General features: G+C 41.2%; 4 protein-coding genes across 4 annotated transcripts in view; 2 read left to right on the top strand and 2 right to left on the bottom strand.

The window, feature by feature from the left end:
- Positions 1-328: 328 nt before the first annotated feature.
- LOC139460426 (uncharacterized) lies at positions 329-8,391 on the top strand. Its single transcript, XM_071241920.1, has 2 exons — positions 329-1,136; positions 7,964-8,391. Exons 1-2 carry the CDS (start codon positions 329-331, stop codon positions 8,389-8,391), a joined length of 1,236 nt encoding a protein of 411 aa, XP_071098021.1.
- A 2,356-nt stretch (positions 8,392-10,747) lies between these two features.
- LOC139460821 (alpha-aminoadipic semialdehyde synthase, mitochondrial-like) overlaps positions 10,748-19,896 on the top strand; it is a 32,527-nt gene continuing 23,378 nt past the window's right edge. Inside the window, exon 1 of the mRNA XM_071242296.1 lies at positions 10,748-10,820. The gene's annotated coding sequence lies outside the window, so the exon portion shown is untranslated. The remainder of the gene's footprint in view (positions 10,821-19,896) is intronic.
- Positions 13,627-14,193, bottom strand: LOC139460425 (uncharacterized). Its single transcript, XM_071241919.1, has one exon. The coding sequence runs from the start codon at positions 14,191-14,193 to the stop codon at positions 13,627-13,629; it is 567 nt and encodes a 188-aa protein (XP_071098020.1).
- LOC139460424 (uncharacterized) lies at positions 14,242-19,785 on the bottom strand. The gene has a single exon (XM_071241918.1). The coding sequence runs from the start codon at positions 19,783-19,785 to the stop codon at positions 14,242-14,244; it is 5,544 nt and encodes a 1,847-aa protein (XP_071098019.1).

The raw sequence follows: 19,896 nt of genomic DNA, 5'->3' as shown, positions 1-19,896 counted from the left end.
GGACTTACATGGTGTAGTTGGGCTGGTAATGTCTCATACACCAAATGCTGATACATCTCCGTCAGGTGACCGTCTTGCCCCAGCTCGTCTCCTTACTGGTACGATTTTCTCGAATTCCCCCCGAGTTGTCATAACTCAACCGCCCTCCCAACCACCCCCACCGCCCCCTCCTCCCCAGGAACCCTCGCCCCCTATTTCTGATCAGAGTTTGGACTTATCACCCTCTACCGATGAGCTTTTACATCAGTACGCTTGTGTTCTCCCTGACGTTTCCTCACTAAGTTCGTCCTCAGGCCCCGAAGCACAAAATCCACCCCCTGACTTCAATATGGGAGATTCGACCTTGATGCCAGAACATTTTACTGGCAGAGACACGACCCATGCTGCTGAATGGCTTGACCGTTTCCTTCATTTTGGAAACTTTAAAAAGTGGACTGACGCACAGAAAGTAGAAGTTTTTCCACTATTTTTGAAGGACTCTGCGTACCTCTGGTACAAAGATCTTATATCATCGCTAGGGGAAGATATCATCATTTTCGATGAGGTAGAGAAATTATTCAGGGACAAGTACGTCCACCCAACTGACCGGTGGGCCCTTCTAGAATCTTTCGTGAGTCGTAGGTTATCCCCAACTGAACCTATAGACACGTATTTAGCGGATTTGACCCAAACAGCTAGCCTATTAGGTAAGACTGACATGGACTTGATGGATGCATTTGTTCGCGGACTGGATGACGGTACGAGGCAACACGTGCTAATGAAACAGCCAACGGCTCTGAACGAAGCTGTTTCGTTTGCACGATTGGCTCGATCCATAATCCCTCAAATTGCAGAAAATACAGGTGTCAAGTTGGCAATCGATACTCTGAGAGACCAGATTGCTACACTCGCGGCAAAGCTTGCACCATCGTCGTCCCAGGTTAATACCTTCCAGTCACGACAGAATCGATATTCCCACCCCTCCAGACAGTCCTCTAGGTATACAACTCGGCCGTGGCAGCCTCCCCAACAGCAGTTCCAGCCACTCTCGTATCCGGACGGACCACACCAGCAGAGAAGACAGCCCCCTCCTCAACGCACACAGTACAACACGGGACGGACCATGGCTCTGGCACGCCCCTGTTACAGATGCGGTGGTGAGTATGATTTCTCTCACCCTGATAGATGTCCCGCACGTAATGTAAGGTGTCATTATTGTCAGAGAGTGGGACATTTGCAACGTGTTTGTAATGCCCGGTTGCAGTCAGACCACGCAGGCCACCTTGCCACTGTGCTGAGCATGTTTTTGACCCCACTAACTTGCACTCGCGTGAGTCGCCGGTTCCTATTTTACCAAGTTACAGTCGTCCTCAATCGCCTGTTTTGCAAGTCACTTCAAAAAATGACAACAAGCATAGGATTCATGTTATTTTGGGAGAACAGTTAGTTTCTACAATTGTGGATTCAGGCGCATCTATTAGTATTTTAAGTCGGGAAGTTTTTTATGACTCGGGTCTGTGGAAAGAAATTCCCATTCAAAAATCTGATGTGACCTCTCTTCAGGGAATAGGTCAAAATATTGTGCCAGTGTTAGGGCAAGTTTTACTTCCCATCACTATTGGTGATTTCCACATGGAACAACGCTTTCAAATAGTTGCAGAGTTAACGTCACCAATGTTTTTAGGATTAGATTTTCTGATTCAGAAAGATGCTGTCTTAAATTTCCAATCTTGTACTTTGTCGCTTCATAACGGCTCCACAGTTGTTCCCATTTGGGCAAACAATGATATCCCACCCCCAGTATCGGATCCCCATCCACAGATGGTAGAGCAGGAAACCATCCCAGTTCGAGCACTGCAGGCTTTCACAATTCCCCCTCAGTCTGAAATCATTTTCCCAGTTTACATGGGTTGCTCTCCGTCTGATCAGGTAGGCATATGTGAACCTAACCCAGTCCTATCGGAAACACGTACTGATACGAACAGTACAAACAATGATATCGTCACGTCCAATGACCACGGCGACCAAATATCGATTGTGCCTGCAACAGATGTAACATCAGAGTTGTATGATGCCTCCACAATTGACGACCCTCTCAGTGTATCGTCCGACCCCCTAGGAGATTACTCCATAGCACAGAGGCAATATGACGACCATAAACTACGGGCGCTGATTGATTGCATTAAGTCTCAAACCTTTTCTACTGATGACAAGGCCACACGTACATTATTGTTACAAAGCCAGGATTTTATTCTTGACAATGACATATTGTACCACTTATATGCGCTGCCCGGCCGGGGCCACAGGAACGACAGAATCATTCGTCAACTGGTGATACCTCAGTCGTTGGTACAACATGTTTTACAAGCATACCATGACAGCTTGTTAGCTGGACATGTTGGTATTGACAGAACATTCAATGCTATTAGACAGAAGTACTATTGGCATCACATGCTGGAGGACATAAAGCAGTATATTTTGTCATGTACTGCCTGTCAAACAAATAAACGTGACTTTCACAAGAGACCTGCCCCATTACAACCATTACCAGTCCCTGGTAAATTGTTTGATCGTGTTCAAGCTGACTTCCTAGGGCCGTTACCACCCACAAAAACAGGTCATAGGTATGTTTTTTTGTTAACTTGCGCATTTTCCCGATGGAGCGTGGCTATTCCGATTTCCACGTTGGAGGTTGTGGAAGTAGCCAAGACATTTTACTCAAAATACATTTGCGTTTATGGGATTCCCAGAGTGTTATTGACTGATAATGGCACTTCCTTTACCAGCAAACTTTTTACAGCGGTGTGTTCAATATTGGGGATCAAACCGTTGAAAACTAGTAGTTATCACCAACAAACCAACGGAGCTTGTGAAAGACTAAATTCGTTTATCGTGCAAACGCTCCGCATGTTTATCAATGATAACCAGGACAATTGGGATGAGCTTCTCCCTAGTGTGATGTTTGCCTATAACACTAGCCCGGCAACGCAGAGTACTGGATTTTCCCCCTACTTTCTCCTGTTTGGTCAAGAATGCTCAGTACCCGTTGTTGTTGAATTACAATCATTTGAACCCCTACCACAAACAATTAAGCAACGGCTTGATGTAATTCTACATCATATAGACGTTACTAGAAAATTGGCGCGTACCAATTTACAAGAGGCTCACAACAAAGCGAAATATTACTATGACAGGAACACCTCAAATCCCATTTTCCAGCTTGGAGATAAGGTATGGCTTCATTCCACGGCACGTGCTGTTGGGAAATGTAAAAAGCTAGGCCAGATATTCCAAGGACCTTTTTACATTGCGGATGAACTGCCACATTTCACCTATAAGTTACGCCGTTGTAATGATCACAAAGTCCTGAAAGTTCCAGTCCACGCGAACCGGCTTAAACGGTTTGTCAACCCGAAAGAGAGACCAACTAACCCAATCCCAGTTGTTGCTACGGACAACCAAACGATTCCGTCTCAATCTGACAACAATCATACGGAAATGACCACCCCGACGCCTCAGATATTAAACCCCGAGCAGGCACAGAATCCCGATTTTTATTTACAGGAGGATGACGTTTTCATAGTAAAACGTATCTTAGCGCATAAAATTGTGAATGGAGAAAAGTACTACAAGATTCACTGGGAAAATTTCACGTTACAGGAGGCTACATGGGAACCCGAATCTAATATCCCTCAAGGATTGATTCGTGATTACATGATCCAGAAGTCATTAAAAAAGAAGCGAAAACGTTAGAATATATCTGAATATATTTGTCGAATAGTGTTTCAGATTAATTGTTATATTTCGTTTCCTTTTCAGTTATAACACTGCAGATTTCGTGTTGGAAGTGCACTCTAATATTGATTTTTGCGTGTGTTTTATTTCAGATTTAGAATTACATGATGCTATATGCATGGAGCTAGCACATGCTATAGATCGTTCTTACATTGTTCAGATGATTCAATTGTCACAAGGTTATAGGAAACTACAGTCGTGCATATATGTTGAGAATGTGTAATGTTATCGTTCAATATTGTGTTTTGAATACTCCGAATATTCGGATTATTTACAGAGATGTGTTGGTTGACATTGCAGAATACAAATCATGTTCATGGGTTATGGCCGCACATGTATTTCGCGGGCCACGAGAATACAAAGGAGTTCCAATATATGACGACTTCGGGTCGCATGGTTATATACTACTTCTACGAGATGATTCTGGCTGCACATGTATTTCGCAGGCCACTATAAAGCAAGTTCGCTTTGTGTGTATATACGAGAATACAAATGAGTTACAATATACGAAAAATGACGACTACGGGTCGCATGGTTATACAGTACGGTTACAATACAGTGAAGTGATATACGATGATGAGAATTGAGATACAGTCATGTGAACTGAATACCGTCAGTTGACGTGGAATACAAAAACGAGACAATAAATAATGTTGTGATGATATATGTTGATACTGTAAAAGAAGTTCACTATTGTTGGATGTTGCTTACTCGAACGGTTCCCAGTGTGAGATTATATATTACCTACTTGTGACAATTGTTATCATGCTTCTTAGATACAGTCAGCGAGGTGAAGATTCGAGATGAATACAGTCAGACAGTTACTAGGTTTCACAAGACATGGAAACCTTTTCTTACAAAACATGAGTGATCTATGATATTTAGTTTGAAGTTAATAATTATGTTTATACACTTGTTTCTTTTAGAATTTTAGAATCCAGAGGCCTCCTCCGACCAGTATGGGTCTTGTTCATTGTCATCACGTTGGTTAGCATCCAGAATCGGGTTAATTCCGTGCATACGGAACTTCGACTTCCATGGGGAGTTGTCTTCGTACATATGTCACGAATCGACATTTCCTAGAATAAATGGATTCATATCTTTCAATATAAATTGCCTGATTTAGATGGAATGGGCAATAGATCAAGATATCGAGACTTTTGTTCCACATATACTTTGGCTTGTTATACCGTTTCGGCGATGGATGGATATATAGAAAAGGCCGAACGAGAGTTGTTCGCGTATTGGACAAATGTCCATAAAGACATTAACCTGTTAATTCCCCATATTAACATTTTTCACAAGGATTCCCGCACTAAACGGGCGATACTTCCTTTTATTGGATCAATAACTCGTTCGCTGTTTGGTACTGCTACAGTCGAGGATGTTGAACGACTGGCGCGGTATGTTAAACAATTGTCGTTGCATGCTGCTAATACTTCTCGTGCTTTTCAAGTACAAGTTCGTCAGACGTCGTCATTTATAACTAAAACAAATGACCGCATTTCATCCGCTCTCGCGGGTATTGAAACAAACCATAAAGATATTATACTTGTCACTAAACAAATACAGATGTGGAGAGATTTATTTTTATCACAATGAAAATCTTGTTAGATCGCCTCACGTTCCTAACTACTATTAGACAAGAAATTGATGAAATGTATTTAGGCATTCAACAGTTAGTTAATCAACGATTGAGTCCATCTTTACTCCCAGTTTCGGAAGTAAAGAGAGCGTTAAAAATGATTCAAAAACGTCTCAATGCAGAATACCCGTTGTTTCACGTTGCACATAAGGATCCAGGTTATTATTATCGGGAACGCACTGTTCACTGTTCTCGGAATTCAGATTCAATTTTAATTTCGCTTATTGTTCCTATCCAGACTCATTCTACTCTCCTTGATGTATATCGAATAAATTCTTTTGGCTTACCATTTAATCAATCAAGTACACATGTCACTCAGGTTATGAATTTACCAGATTATCTTGCTGTTTCGGAAGCTAAAGATCAGTATATTGAATTTTCAGCTAGGGATTTTCAAACATGTTATGGTGAACACGAAAAACACTGTCCAATTTTTCACAGTCCGAAAACAAAAACATCGCTCACATGCGCACTTGCTTTGTTTACTAAAGACACACAAGAAATTAAATCCTTGTGTGATACAAAATTCCGATTAAATGGGCTACGTTCAATGGCTCTCGAAATTGAACCAGGCACAATTCTTTTAACTGGCATAAAAACCATAACACTAACGTGCAAGGGTCGCATTGTGAAGCGTCCAGCTTGTCAGATTTGTATATTTAAAATTCCTTGTTACTGTGCGTTGAAACTGGATGAATTCGACATAGACATGAGAATTCATAAATGTGAGAAAACGTCAACTACTTCAAAATTATACCCACCTAATCTTTTACTTTTATCGGAATTTTTTAATGCTTCAATCTTAAAAAACATTGATAGTTTACAACCCCTTCTGGACGATTCCGCTTTTAAGATCCCACATTTATTAATTGATGATAAAGTTTTCGATGAAATTCGTAGAAAGGACACAGAATTTCAAGTTGACTTACGCCTTATTTCTCAACGTATGAAAAAGGCACAGGTCATTTCGGATAATTTAATTGATGGTAATTGGATGGATTCCCTCCCACCTTACGCTTTAGATGGGGATTTAACCAACCCATATCATTTAACGGCAAGCATCGCCGCGGGTTTATCCCTATTTCTCTTAATAATCGTTCTTTTCTTATGGATTAAAGTTCGACGCTTATTTTTGCATTGCTCTTACTTACAGCAGGCTCCCCAACTGTCGGTTTGACAATTTGGAAAACACATCAAACTACACCCTATCCAAATTATCCCCCTCCTTCATTTATGTCGTTGATTAAATCCACTATTTCCATGGATGTTTTTCTGATCATATCAACAGTATTTCTGGTATTCATTTTGCTTTTTCGAAGAATAAAAAAAAGTCAATCGACCGGTTACGTCACTGATTTTACATTTGACAAATTCCTTTGCTTGTCATGAAATTGTCGTCTCACAATTTTATCTTTGTCCCCGAGACCTCACGTTAACGGCTGGAAATCCTTTAACTAATTTTCGTATTCAGCGGGTATTCCTCAATTATTATTTACTGTTTGATTGTCACAATTTGCAAATTCAAACCCCGACACAATCTATATATATTTCGGGAAAAAATTATGTAAGTTGGCTAGTGGCGTTTCGTTTAAAACGATTCCTTCCTTCCACGACAGGTATTTTTATGGTACTTCAACATTGTGGAGTCGCCTTTCCGTTCCCTCTGACATGATGCATATATTAATTGCCATCTGCCGTGAGAAGATAAAAATTGAATTTCCTTTTTCTAGACACGTTATTCTTGCTCATCATATTTCATATGGTAATGGCTTTGTTTTAACCATTTTACGGACCAGTTATTTGTGAGTATAATACACGCTTGTCAGTGTACATTGAGAAGATCAGAATATAAAATGGTTACGAATTTGAAATACTTGATCATATTAGTTATCCACCCTTTACAGATACTGATTTACAAGGAGACAAGTTTATTTCTACTTATTGCATCTCTTTATTGTGACAATATTGAATGAATTACTTTTCTGTAGAGACAAGACCTGTATTTGGAATTTGGCTCTCTCATATGATGGTCATTTGATAGTCACTTGGCGACATTACGTTACATTATTCTACTATTGTGTATCTTCTATATTACTGTCTAGGTACAATTACTATCGGTGTTTCAATGTGTGCTCTCAGCTCATCCCATAATAATTATATATGTTGTTCGTTTTGGTGTTATTAGCTACAAAGCATTTGCTGAATGTTGTTGATTAGAATTTTATGATAGTTAGTCCGACTGTACTGTTCAAGCAGTCCATAAGTTTTGCGATTTGATCGTGCTTATTAATGTCTTTTTATGATAATATGTGGCTACGCAATTAGACCTGTCACAATTAATCCAAACATTCGATTCCTGCCGTTATCATCCTTATATGCAGATATGCATTTACCAGAAGACCATTATTGTGTATATAGTCTTATTTTTACAGGCAGCAGTCTGAGCTGCAGGTGGCACATCTTTCTATGTATTGATATTTCTATAATTGGTATGGTATTAGTCACTTGTTGTTCGTGAATTACCAGTATTTTTAAGTGTTGTAGATGATGGCCGTACCCCATTCTTAAGGGCGGAGAGTCAAGCACTTCCCCCGCTGTCGTCTGGTCCACGCCAAATAATTAATCTGGCTCCTGGCTACACGCTGGCTGTCGAGGATGTACGCTGTCCTATCACCTGTGCCGCTAAACACAGACCGCAAACAAAAGAGGTTTATCCATATCTGTCAGCACCCTCGCCGTCTACATCTACAGGTGCTCACGACGACCGCATACACACTGTAACTCTATCGGCATACAACATCTTTAGAGAGCGACCAGTCAACACTCAAGCAGTGTCAAGAAAAGTCGACCTCTCGCTTTGCCACTCCAGCCGAGGACCTGACTGTGTGCATAGGCCGTGTGCTTTCAAGGATTCAAGAACATTGGACAGCGTTCCGCCAGTTGACTTTTCGAAACAAGAAAGGAGCCAGTGAATTCGATTGGGACCAGTGACAAATGAACTTTCGTGAATGGTGGTGCCATATTGTGGCCATGTGCAGTGACATTTGACTTTTATGCATCGCTATTAATTAATTCTACATGGTATTTGAATAATATTTCATGGTGTTTATGCTTTGTGGTTATACGAAATAACACAGGATCATTAACTTATTCTTTACCAGGTAAATACATTTTTAACTGTAAAAGTATTCGTTGTTTTCGAAATCGTTATAACATTTGAAAATTGATTACAATTTAATACATGGAATGATCGATCCTGTTTTACTTCCATTATGTTTATTGTGATTGTATTTTATATCTCAGACCGGAACTCATGCTTAGATTTTCCGAGCTGTGGGCAGCTCTTGTCCACAGGCGGAGGATGTTATAAGGTCAAAAATGCATCTCAGAAACGAATGATAATAAATAGAACCATTATAGCTGCAATTAGGAATTGCATTAAATATAGTTCGTGACAGAACTTGTAGTTGGAAAGGAATCAATAGAGAAAAGACATTTTACATTTATCACAAGTGTATTCTGGACATTTCACATTTATCATTGGATTGGTCTCTGGCTATCGTCCATGAGTTAATGAAACAAATGGGGAATTACAAGGTATAAGCCATTGGGAGCTTCGGAGCGAGTCACAGAATCAATAGAGAGATGAGCAATCTGGCACGTAGGCTTTTGGTATTTTTCCGATGGCGACACACATGAGTTCATGGTCAGATCTAAACTTGTAACGAATCAAATGGAGGTATTGAGACATGTGACAAGGACAGGTCAGGCTCGAACACTATAAAATGATACCCTCAACATTAGGAGAGGGAAGCGCGGTTTGCAGTCGATCGAGTCGAATCCCGATCGTTCTAAGTTTCCCCCAGCTAGTGACGAGCCTGACCAGTCTGATCCTGTTCTGTATTGATAGATGGGCTGAGAGTAAGTAAAACTATGTGAGTATAAACTGGTGTTGCGTTTCTTTATTATGTGAGTATGAATGCTGATAGAGACAACTTGGAGTAAGGGTCATTAGGCCAATCACTCCTTGACGGAGCCGAGCCGTGGTGGACAAGGCGAGGGCAATGTCCTGGCTTAATTGACCACAAGGACCAGGAACGGCAATACATTTAGTAACTGTAGCAGGGTCGCACTGGACGCCCAAAAGCAGTTACGACAATATGAGAAAACAATCCAGTAAATTTCTGGCAAGTAACATATGCCTTCATTACATTACCCTTTTCGCGAACACCTGGTGTCATCACTGATTTTTAGCGACCCATCCAATTGTGTGTTACGGCTATTTTGCCTTTTAGGTCCAATGGATAATCGAGACTTATTCTCTGGCGTTGACTTTTTATATTATGATAAAGTTATTAGAACCCATTTTATATACCTAAATAAATCGATTCATTTGCCTAAAAATCATACAAATATATATATGCATATAAGTGATACAAATGATTTGCAAAGATATTAAAAAAATAATATTCACGAAAATACTGCAAAAAATAATGTTGATGAACAAAACGCATGAATTTTTTTGTCTACACATCCTGACTCAGTTTTTCCTTCTCCCAAATATTAAATTGTCGGCCCTTTAATGGTTATAGCTGAAGATTTCACAAACAATATAATATGTCTAATGTAATTCAAATTCTGTGGAGTTGACGTTTTATAAAATGAAGTTACAAACTTATCTATGTTTTATGACACAACATGTGATAGGAATTGTTGAATACCATTCAATTCAACTCCATTGTTGGGTTGGGTTCCAATCAGGATTCGAACCTACAATCTCAGAGTGAGGCACCTAACCGACAGTACACAAAGTCTGCAATCTAACCAACTCAGCCACCGATGCTTTAGGAGACTGGCTAACACCTTTAATTTAACGCAACTGACATATGGTTTTGGCTATGTGTGGAATGAATAGAATGTTTATTCTAATTCTCTTTCTAAGGATATGTACTTCCAAAATGGTGTACAACCAATAACATAATAATGTCAGTTTTTGCTAAAAAGATTCTATACTAGGAAACATGTCCATGCATTTGTGTCATGCAAAACTGGAAAAAAACTGGTTATAGACAGGCGGTTATTGGACTGCCACCTGTTTAAATATATTTCATTGTCACACCTTGCATTGAACATTCACACTTATAGGCAGGGCAAAGTGACATTTGTAGTCAGTCACGTGTTCAACTCAGCATTCGCCACAGCCATGACGTTTTGTATTGATTGACAAGGCATTGTTGTACGTGATTGACGCCATGTGTTGGGATGACATGTTTGTGTACGTGATTTACTTATTATCTACTTACGGGTATCTGACACTCCCCTGTCATAAAGAGTTGTGTGCAGATATATACAGTTCAGTTACAAGTACGACTGAGGATTTTGATGTTGCCGAGAGCCACAGGTAAATTATAAACTTTTGATTTTTACTCTTATAGATTAATGCAGTGTCCTAAGAACACCTGCTCTTTGGTGGTATGATGCAGCATGTCGATGTTGATACAATACAGTGACTGCAAGGAACTGGATGTGACGATCCGGGTTAAAGGTCTTCGTAAGAGGCGACTAACGGGTTCGGTTGTAAGGCTCGCTGACTTGGTTGATGCATGTCATCGTATCCCAACTGCGTGGATCGATGCTCATGATTTCAATCATTGGATTGTCTGGTCCACACTCGATTATTTACATACCGCCGTCATATAGCTGGAATGTTGCTGAGTGCGGCGTTAAACAACAAACAAAGGAAACGAAACGAGACGTGACGCCCAAATACAACAATATAGAGAATATTCACGATATCTTACATAACATAATTTTGTATATTGTGGTGCGTTGTCCGTTAATCCGTGCGTTGTCCATATCTGAAATTACTATATACTAGTATGAAATCTGCGTCAGGTTTACAATACATACTGGTATTTTTCTGATATGAGAAAACAATCCAGTAAATTTCTGGCAAGTAACATATGCCTTCATTACATTACCCTTTTCGCGAACCTGGTGTCATCACTGATTTTTAGCGACCCATCCAATTGTGTGTTACGGCTATTTTGCCTTTTAGGTCCAATGGATAATCGAGACTTATTCTCTGGCGTTGACTTTTTATATTATGATAAAGTTATTAGAACCCATTTTATATACCTAAATAAATCGATTCATTTGCCTAAAAATCATACAAATATATATATGCATATAAGTGATACAAATGATTTGCAAAGATATTAAAAAAATAATATTCACGAAAATACTGCAAAAAATAATGTTGATGAACAAAACGCATGAATTTTTTTGTCTACACATCCTGACTCAGTTTTTCCTTCTCCCAAATATTAAATTGTCGGCCCTTTAATGGTTATAGCTGAAGATTTCACAAACAATATAATATGTCTAATGTAATTCAAATTCTGTGGAGTTGACGTTTTATAAAATGAAGTTACAAACTTATCTATGTTTTATGACACAACATGTGATAGGAATTGTTGAATACCATTCAATTCAACTCCATTGTTGGGTTGGGTTCCAATCAGGATTCGAACCTACAATCTCAGAGTGAGGCACCTAACCGACAGTACACAAAGTCTGCAATCTAACCAACTCAGCCACCGATGCTTTAGGAGACTGGCTAACACCTTTAATTTAACGCAACTGACATATGGTTTTGGCTATGTGTGGAATGAATAGAATGTTTATTCTAATTCTCTTTCTAAGGATATGTACTTCCAAAATGGTGTACAACCAATAACATAATAATGTCAGTTTTTGCTAAAAAGATTCTATACTAGGAAACATGTCCATGCATTTGTGTCATGCAAAACTGGAAAAAAAACTGGTTATAGACAGGCGGTTATTGGACTGCCACCTGTTTAAATATATTTCATTGTCACACCTTGCATTGAACATTCACACTTATAGGCAGGGCAAAGTGACATTTGTAGTCAGTCACGTGTTCAACTCAGCATTCGCCACAGCCATGACGTTTTGTATTGATTGACAAGGCATTGTTGTACGTGATTGACGCCATGTGTTGGGATGACATGTTTGTGTACGTGATTGACACCATGTGTTGGGATGACATGCTAGTGTACGTGATTGACTCCATGTGTTGGGATGACATTTTTGTGTACGTGATTGACGCCATGTGTTGGGATGACATGTTAGTGTACGTGATTGACGCCATGTGTTGGGATGACATGTTTGTGTACGTGATTGACTCCATGTGTTGGGATGACATGTTTGTGTACGTGATTGACACCATGTGTTGGGATGACATGTTTGTGTACGTGATTGACACCATGTGTTGGGATGACATGTTTGTGTACGTGATTGACACCATATGTTGGGATGACATGTTTGTGTACGTGATTGACACTGTACTTGCATCACCCTTGCGAGCTACAAGTCAGATAACCCCGAACCTCTTCCATTCAAGAAATGATGGTACAAGTGTCATCAAATTTGAAGGTGTTTATTCTGCATATGAAGGTTCTCATAAAGGGTAAAAGGCTGTAAGAAATACAAACACAAATGATTACTTAACCTGGTCGCTAGCATATAATATCATGTGTTTAACAAAAGGTGTTCACATTTTAAAATCATTACGGTAATTTGCTATTCAACAAAAATAACAACTTTTAGTCCACAATGCGCTAAAACAGCCTTTAAAGACACACCTAAACAACGTAAGAAATATCCATTTACATATAACCTTATGCGACAATAAATTATAAGGGTAACTCAAACACATAAATTGAATGCGTCAGCATATTCAAAAACCGCGCGAAAACTTAGTCACATTACAAGGCTTGTCAAAGCGAATTCCGGACATATTATCCTATGACAGCCCAATTAAACTGTACACAAACAATTTTAACCATACTATCATAAATATACTGCCAATACTCACACTGTGGTGTGTCACAAGTGGTCAAAACCTAATTTTCCTGATTGCGAGAGCGAACGGCGTGGTTTGTCTCGGCTACCTTTACGCAACGACAAATTTAACTCGCGCACAGGAGAGTTCCAACAGCCAGGGAGCATACATTGCGGGAAACTGTTATGCTGTAACAGCACACTCCCCGCCTGATATCTCACCGAGATATCACCTCAAGTTCAGCAACTAAATCTAATAAATCAAATCTACATCTAAAATAACTAATATAACACATGAAAAAGTACTTTGGCACTTGAGAGTTCATCTTGAACTGGACAGTTTATGAAGTATCAGAGTTTGGAGATAGCAGTGTTACCAACTCTGTAACTGGACGAATGTACCTCGTAATCTTTCCTCCTCTCATTATTCGAAGTTCAACCTTTCGTACTTTCCCATCACTGCTTGGGAAGGCTCTCTCGACAACTGCGATTGGCCAATCATTTCTAGCACTGTTCTTCTCATTCAGTAGAACAAGATCACCCTGTAGCACATTACGCTGGTCCTGAAACCACTTCCGTCTTGGCTGTAGAGTGAGGAGATATTCCTGTCTCCAACGATTCCAGAACGTATTTGCGAGGGATTGAACTCTCTGCCATTGCGATCGAAGCAAGTCCTTGGAGTCACAAAGTTCCATCTGTTCCACCTCATGATTAGTCTTCTGAGTCAAGAGAATGGCAGGGGTAAGAATTTCTGGCGACTGAGGATCCGAGGAAATTGGGACGATAGGTCGCGCATTCACAATCGCAGATACTTCGGCCATGAATGTCGATAGAACTTCATGAGTTAAATGCCTATGGCGGGTTTCTGCCAACATAGAGTCCAGAATTCTTCTTGTGACTCCTATCATCCTTTCCCAGACGCCGCCCATGTGTGAGGATTGTGGTGGATTGAAAATCTATTTGGTCCTTTCATCATCTAGGAAACGCTTGATAGAATTGTCCTCAACATTCACAACATTTATCTTGAGGGCATCTGTTGCTCCAACAAAGTTTGTTCCGCGATCCGACCTCAGTTGCTTCACTGGTCCCCTTATTGAAATGAATCTTCTGAGAGCGTTGATGAATGAAGAAGAAGATAATTCTTCAACAACTTCGATATGGATAGCCCTTGTGGTAAGACATGTGAATAAAACAGCCCACCGCTTGTTATTAGCCTGACCCCCTCTAGTGCGACGTGTAACAACAAACCATGGTCCAAAGGTGTCTAATCCAACGTAAGTGAAGGGAGGACTTGGCATTAGACGGTCACTAGGGAGATCAGCCATCTTCTGGTATTGTTGTCTTCCACGGAGCTTCCGACATGAAACACATTTGTATATGAGCGAGGAGATCACCCTCTTAGCTCCAGTGATCCATAAACCAGCCGACCTAACTGCTCCTTCTGTGAACGTACGACCCTGATGTTTGACCCTTGAGTGATGGTGATGCACCAGGAGCCTCGCAAGGTGAGAGTCACCAGGAATAATGGTCGGGTTTTTCAGGCGAGCATCAAAATCTGATTTGTTTAAGCTTCCGCCAACACACAGAATACCATGTTCATCCAGCTTTGGATGCAAGCTCAATATAGTGCTATTCCTTGGGATGGGCGAATTTGCCAGCAGACAGTCAATCTCTGCTCCAAAGGTTCTGTACTGTACCATCTTCATTAGAAAGCGTTCAGTCTCTTTCAAGGTGTCCGAATTGATTCCCAATGGATCTTTGTTTTGGATTTTGCGAGCCATGCACTTGAGTAGAGTGAAAGCGCGTACAAGACTTTCCCATGAAGAAAATTTTTCAAGGTAGCGTGTGTCCAAAGATCCACTAGTGTTGCATACCTTTGTCTTCATGGACGAAGGTGCAGGTCTCAGTTCCTTGTCGTTTTCCTCATCAGTAGGGATGAAGGTGTGAGCACAGGAATCTTGAGAAATTGGCGTTGGACCTGAGAGCCAAATTGATGAATTCAACTGCGAAGCATGGATGGATCTGGTACCAATATCAGCCGGGTTCTTATCCGAATGGACATAATGCCATTGTTCTGGTTGAGAATATTTCCTGATACGGTCAATCCTGTTAGATACATACACATAAAACCTTCTTGTTTGATTGTAGATGTAGCCTAGGACTATCTTGCTGTCTGTGTAATACTGAACAACATCAAGAGGAAGTCCGAGATGTTCACAAACCAGATCCGCAATTTCAACAGCAAGTACTGCAGCACAAAGTTCCAACCTTGGTATGGTGTGCCCATGCATAGGAGCAACCTTTGCCTTGCCAAGAATGAAGCCTGTCCTTTGGCCTTTATCTTTATCAACAGTTCTCAAGTAAGCCACAGCAGCTACGGCCTTCTCTGATGCGTCTGAGAAGACATGTATCTCTTTTGTTATGACACCCTGAAATGAGACAGGCACATACGTGCGTGGTATCTTCAGTTCCTCAAGCAATGTTAACGAGTCCTTCCAATCTTCCCATTCTCGTTCACTGGCAGAAGGTAATGGTTGGTCCCAGTCTGAATTTCCAGATATCAGATCCCGAAAGAGAATTTTTCCACGAATGGTCACAGGAGCAGCAAATCCCATAGGGTCAAACAGACTGTTGATTGTTGATAGAATTCCTCGCTTGGTGTAAGGTTTTGGGTCTGCAGACACTTTGAAAGTAAAGGAGTCAGATTGCAAGTCCCACGCCATTCCTAGGCTACGCTGCACAGGAAGCAAGTCTGACCCTAGGTCCAGGTCTTTTAGGTCTTTCGCCAAGTCGTCTGATGGGAATGTTTTCATAACCTCTGGATCATTTGATGCTACCTTGTGTAGTCTCAGATTTCCTCCTGACAGCAATGCTTGCTGTGTTCTCTTTATTAGGTCAATTGCTTGCTCGGTAGTTTGTAGACATGTTAGCCCATCATCAACATAGAAGTCTCTTTCGACGAAGAGCTGCACATCCTTTCCGTATGTTTCTACAACAGACTTGGCAGATCTCCTCAGTCCGTAAGTGGCAACAGCTGGTGAAGGGCTGTTTCCAAAGACATGAACTTTCATCCTGTATTCCACCAACTCTTGGTTTATGTCATTATCCTTATACCATAGAAATCGTAGGAAATTCCTGTGTTCCTCTTTAACGAGGAAACAATAGAACATTTGCTGAATATCTGCCATTACAGCTGTCGACTCTCTTCGAAAGCGTAGAAGCACACCTACAAGACTGTTTGCTAAGTCTGGTCCATTCAGCAGCACATCATTAAGTGATGTCCCCTCATGATTTGCTGAAGAGTCGAACACTGCTCTTAACTGGTCCGGCTTCTTCGGGTGGTAAACCCCAAACAAAGGTAAATACCAACGTTCCTCATCTTCCGTCAATGGTGGAGCCAACTCTGCATGATCATTGTCAAGAATTCTCTGCATGAATTCCAGGAATTGTTGTCTTTTGATGGTGTCTCGTTTCAGGCAGCGATCTAGAGTCTTGGCCCTGTTCAAAGCTTGGCTCCTATTGTTTGGGAGCCGCCTTCTGCCATTTCGGAAAGGAAGTGGGGCAATCCAGTTACCTTCTGATGTTTTGACCATTTCATTATCCATGATTTCAAGGAACTCTCTGTCCTCCACAGATAATCCTAATTTGTCATCCTCTTGAGTGGTAACAAATAACTTGTCCTCATTTTGTCCATTTCTTTCACGTGCTGTGAAGATAACCTTGTTTTTCTCATTTCCTGATGACCAGCCTTCCTTCACTTGAAAGTGATTGTCACAAGGCTTAAATATGGATGGGCGTCCATCTGACAGAATGTAAGTCTTATTTACCGTGACTTGCTTGGGCTGATGAACTTTGCCAAGGCAAGTTTCGCCTACAATCACCCACCCAAGAGAGAGTTTTTGTCCATAGGGAGTCTTGTTTGGGCCAATCCGTTGGTCCAAAACATGGTGGGCCTCTATTAGGTCCCTACCAATCAGAAGGAGAATTTGTGCGTCATTGTCCAGAGGGGGTATGCAGTTAGCAATGTCCTTCAGGTGATTATAGTGCATTGCAACCTCAGGTACAGGTATCTCTTCTCGGTGATCCGGAATCTGATTACATTCTATCAGTGTGGGAAGCTGTAACCTGGAATGTCCATCAAATGACTCTACGATGTAGCCTTTGGCCCTCCAGCCAGAAGTATCTTTGCGTCCAGCACAAGATGATAGTGTGTATGGGATTACTTCACCATCTGCCTCCATGTTCGTAAAGAATTCAGACTTCACTAAAGATGCATTGCTCTGATCATCAAACATAGCGTACATTCTTGTAGCCATATCAGGTCTTCCCTCTGGATAAACTTTCACTAGAACAGTTTTTGAACAGGACTTTCCAGCAAATCCATCTCCACATATCTGAGTGCACTTTGAAGCAATAGGAAATTTGCTTGTGTCTGAAGGTGAATCTTTCCTCTCCCCGCCATCATTCACTCGGGGAGAAGGTGTTCCTGTTTCTGAGTTCTGTTGTTCCCAATCAACAACATGCAGTGCTGTAGCATGTCTACTGCTTCCACAAAATGCACATTTAACAAATTCCCTGCAGGCTTTGGCTAGGTGTGTCGATGTCAGGCAGCACCTGTAACAAATACCAAAGCGCTTGATTAGTGCCTTGCGGTCTTCAATAGTCTTGAGCTTGAATGCCTTACATTGATTTAAAGAGTGATCAGTCTTGTGGACAGGGCACAGTTTTGACCAGTCCTGGTTTCCTCTAGTCTCCTGGGTGACCTCTGTCTTCCGATTTGCTGCGACCAGGGGTGGTTTAGATCTGTCTTTCCTAGGAGAAGCTGTGTAAGTTTCATGTGCAAAACTTGGATCATTTTTCTCCTTGCTTATGTCTCTTACGAAATCCACAAAAATTGAAAATGGGGGGAACGACACTTTGTTAGTTCTTTTGTATCTGGTGGCATGAGATGTCCATCTCTCCTGGAGGCCGTAAGGCAGTTTGTTGACAATTGGTATCACCCCAGCTGAGGAATCAAAATAAGACAGAAGTGCCTTGTATTCATCCTGACCCTTGATGGATTCAACTTCCGAGAGGAGGTCTGAAAGCTCGTATAACAATTCACTATTCTTGTAAGTCAACCTTGGGAAAGCAGCCAGTTTATTCTTCCGCGCAGCCTCAACCATCTCTGGGCATCCATATCTTTCATCCAGCCTTGCCCATATTCTTTCAAGGCCTCTTGAAGGGTTTTGCACATTAGCAGCTCTCAAACTGTTGGCGTATTTCGAGGATGCAGGGCCTAACCACTTCACCAATAAGTCGAACTCTTCAACGTCTGTAGCCTGCAGTTCGGCAATGATCCTGAGAAAGCTTAACTTCCAAATGGCATATGATTCAGGCCGATCGTTAAAACTTGTGAGCCTTGTGAGCAGTAACTCTTTTTTCAGCAGGAATCGTGACAGTTCAGCAGCAACAAACATGTTGTTGCCCTCATCCCTATGAATGTTCTCAATTCCATCTCCTTGATGTGCCACTGAGTACACTAAATCTGCCTCTGCACATGGAATATTAGTGTCCGGCAATACATTAACTGGTCCCTGTTGAGCCAGTGGGGGAGAAGGTGAAGTCAGACGTCTGTTGGCCTCTTGTTGAAAGTAGTGCCGAGGCACAGATATGTTACTCGTTTGGTTTTGTGAGTGCCTCGCTACGTAATCCCTTGTGCGATCCTTGGCACCTTCAACTGGTAATGAGAAATGACTGCTTGATCCCTGAGAATCTTCCTCTAACTGCAAGGCCCTTACCTCTGCTTCAGCCCCAGCCACTTTTTTCTGTTCTTTGAGAAGTTTGAGGTCAGCATCCATGTCTGCCTTCTTACGAGAGGCATGAGCAGCAGCAAGTTGTTGCTGCTCCTCCAGAAGTGCACGCTGCTTAAGAATCTCTGCTTCCTTGACAGCATATTCTGCCCTTGCACGTGCTGCCTCTGCCTTAGCACGCTTGCTAGCAAGCGACGAACTGGTGTTGCTTAACCCAGATTTGCTGGTGCGCATAATTGACTTTGATTGATAGGATGATGAATCAATGAGTTCCCGGACGTGATGATCTAAAAGTTTGCCCGTGATTTCAATTTCACTTTTCAGTACCTGGTAGTTCTGCAGATGTAGATCTAGGTCATTGTTGCTATCAAGAGTGTTTGTACGACGTAAGAAGTCTATATATGCCGATGACAGTTCACAGTAATGTGTATGCACTTGAGCCAAGCTCCGTTCAGTAAGTCGTAATGACTTGAGGTCGCCTTGGTATTGACTACAAGCTTTAAGAATTCCCTTAAGTTCCTGTTGGGCTTTAGCTAGTTTAGCACAGTGTGCATCCTTGGTCTCCTTATACATTCCACTTCCTTTTTCTGTTAGAGTTCTTAATCTGTATGAAGTTCCAGTGAGTTCCTCTTTTTTAATAGTTTCCATCTGCTTCAAACTCATAAACACCTCAGACCTTTCTGCTTCTGTTTTGTCTATGTCAGACATGATGAATTTTCTCACAGTAGTTATTACTGTATGTTCTAATCAGCTTCTAACTCCTGTTGTTGCCTGAAGAGGGTTCCTGTCCTATTGCACAGTGTAGATATACACAAATCC

This window comes from Haliotis cracherodii, unplaced genomic scaffold, assembly GCF_022045235.1.
Source record: "Haliotis cracherodii isolate W230 unplaced genomic scaffold, xgHalCrac1.p SCAF_14, whole genome shotgun sequence".
Lineage (NCBI taxonomy): Eukaryota > Metazoa > Mollusca > Gastropoda > Lepetellida > Haliotidae > Haliotis > Haliotis cracherodii.
The sequence above is the reverse complement of the archived record's forward strand: the minus strand, read 5'-3'. Positions and strand labels throughout refer to the sequence as shown.

Bases quoted from the DNA above. Each gene is read 5' to 3' on its own strand.
- LOC139460426 (XM_071241920.1), top strand. From the start codon at position 329: ATGGGAGATTCGACCTTGATGCCAGAACATTTTACTGGCAGAGACACG. The intron at 1,137-7,963 runs GTGAGTATGATT...TAAGTGTTGTAG, and splicing joins CCCCTGTTACAGATGCGGTG to ATGATGGCCGTACCCCATTC.
- LOC139460425 (XM_071241919.1), bottom strand. From the start codon at position 14,193: ATGATAGGAGTCACAAGAAGAATTCTGGACTCTATGTTGGCAGAAACC.
- LOC139460424 (XM_071241918.1), bottom strand. From the start codon at position 19,785: ATGTCTGACATAGACAAAACAGAAGCAGAAAGGTCTGAGGTGTTTATG.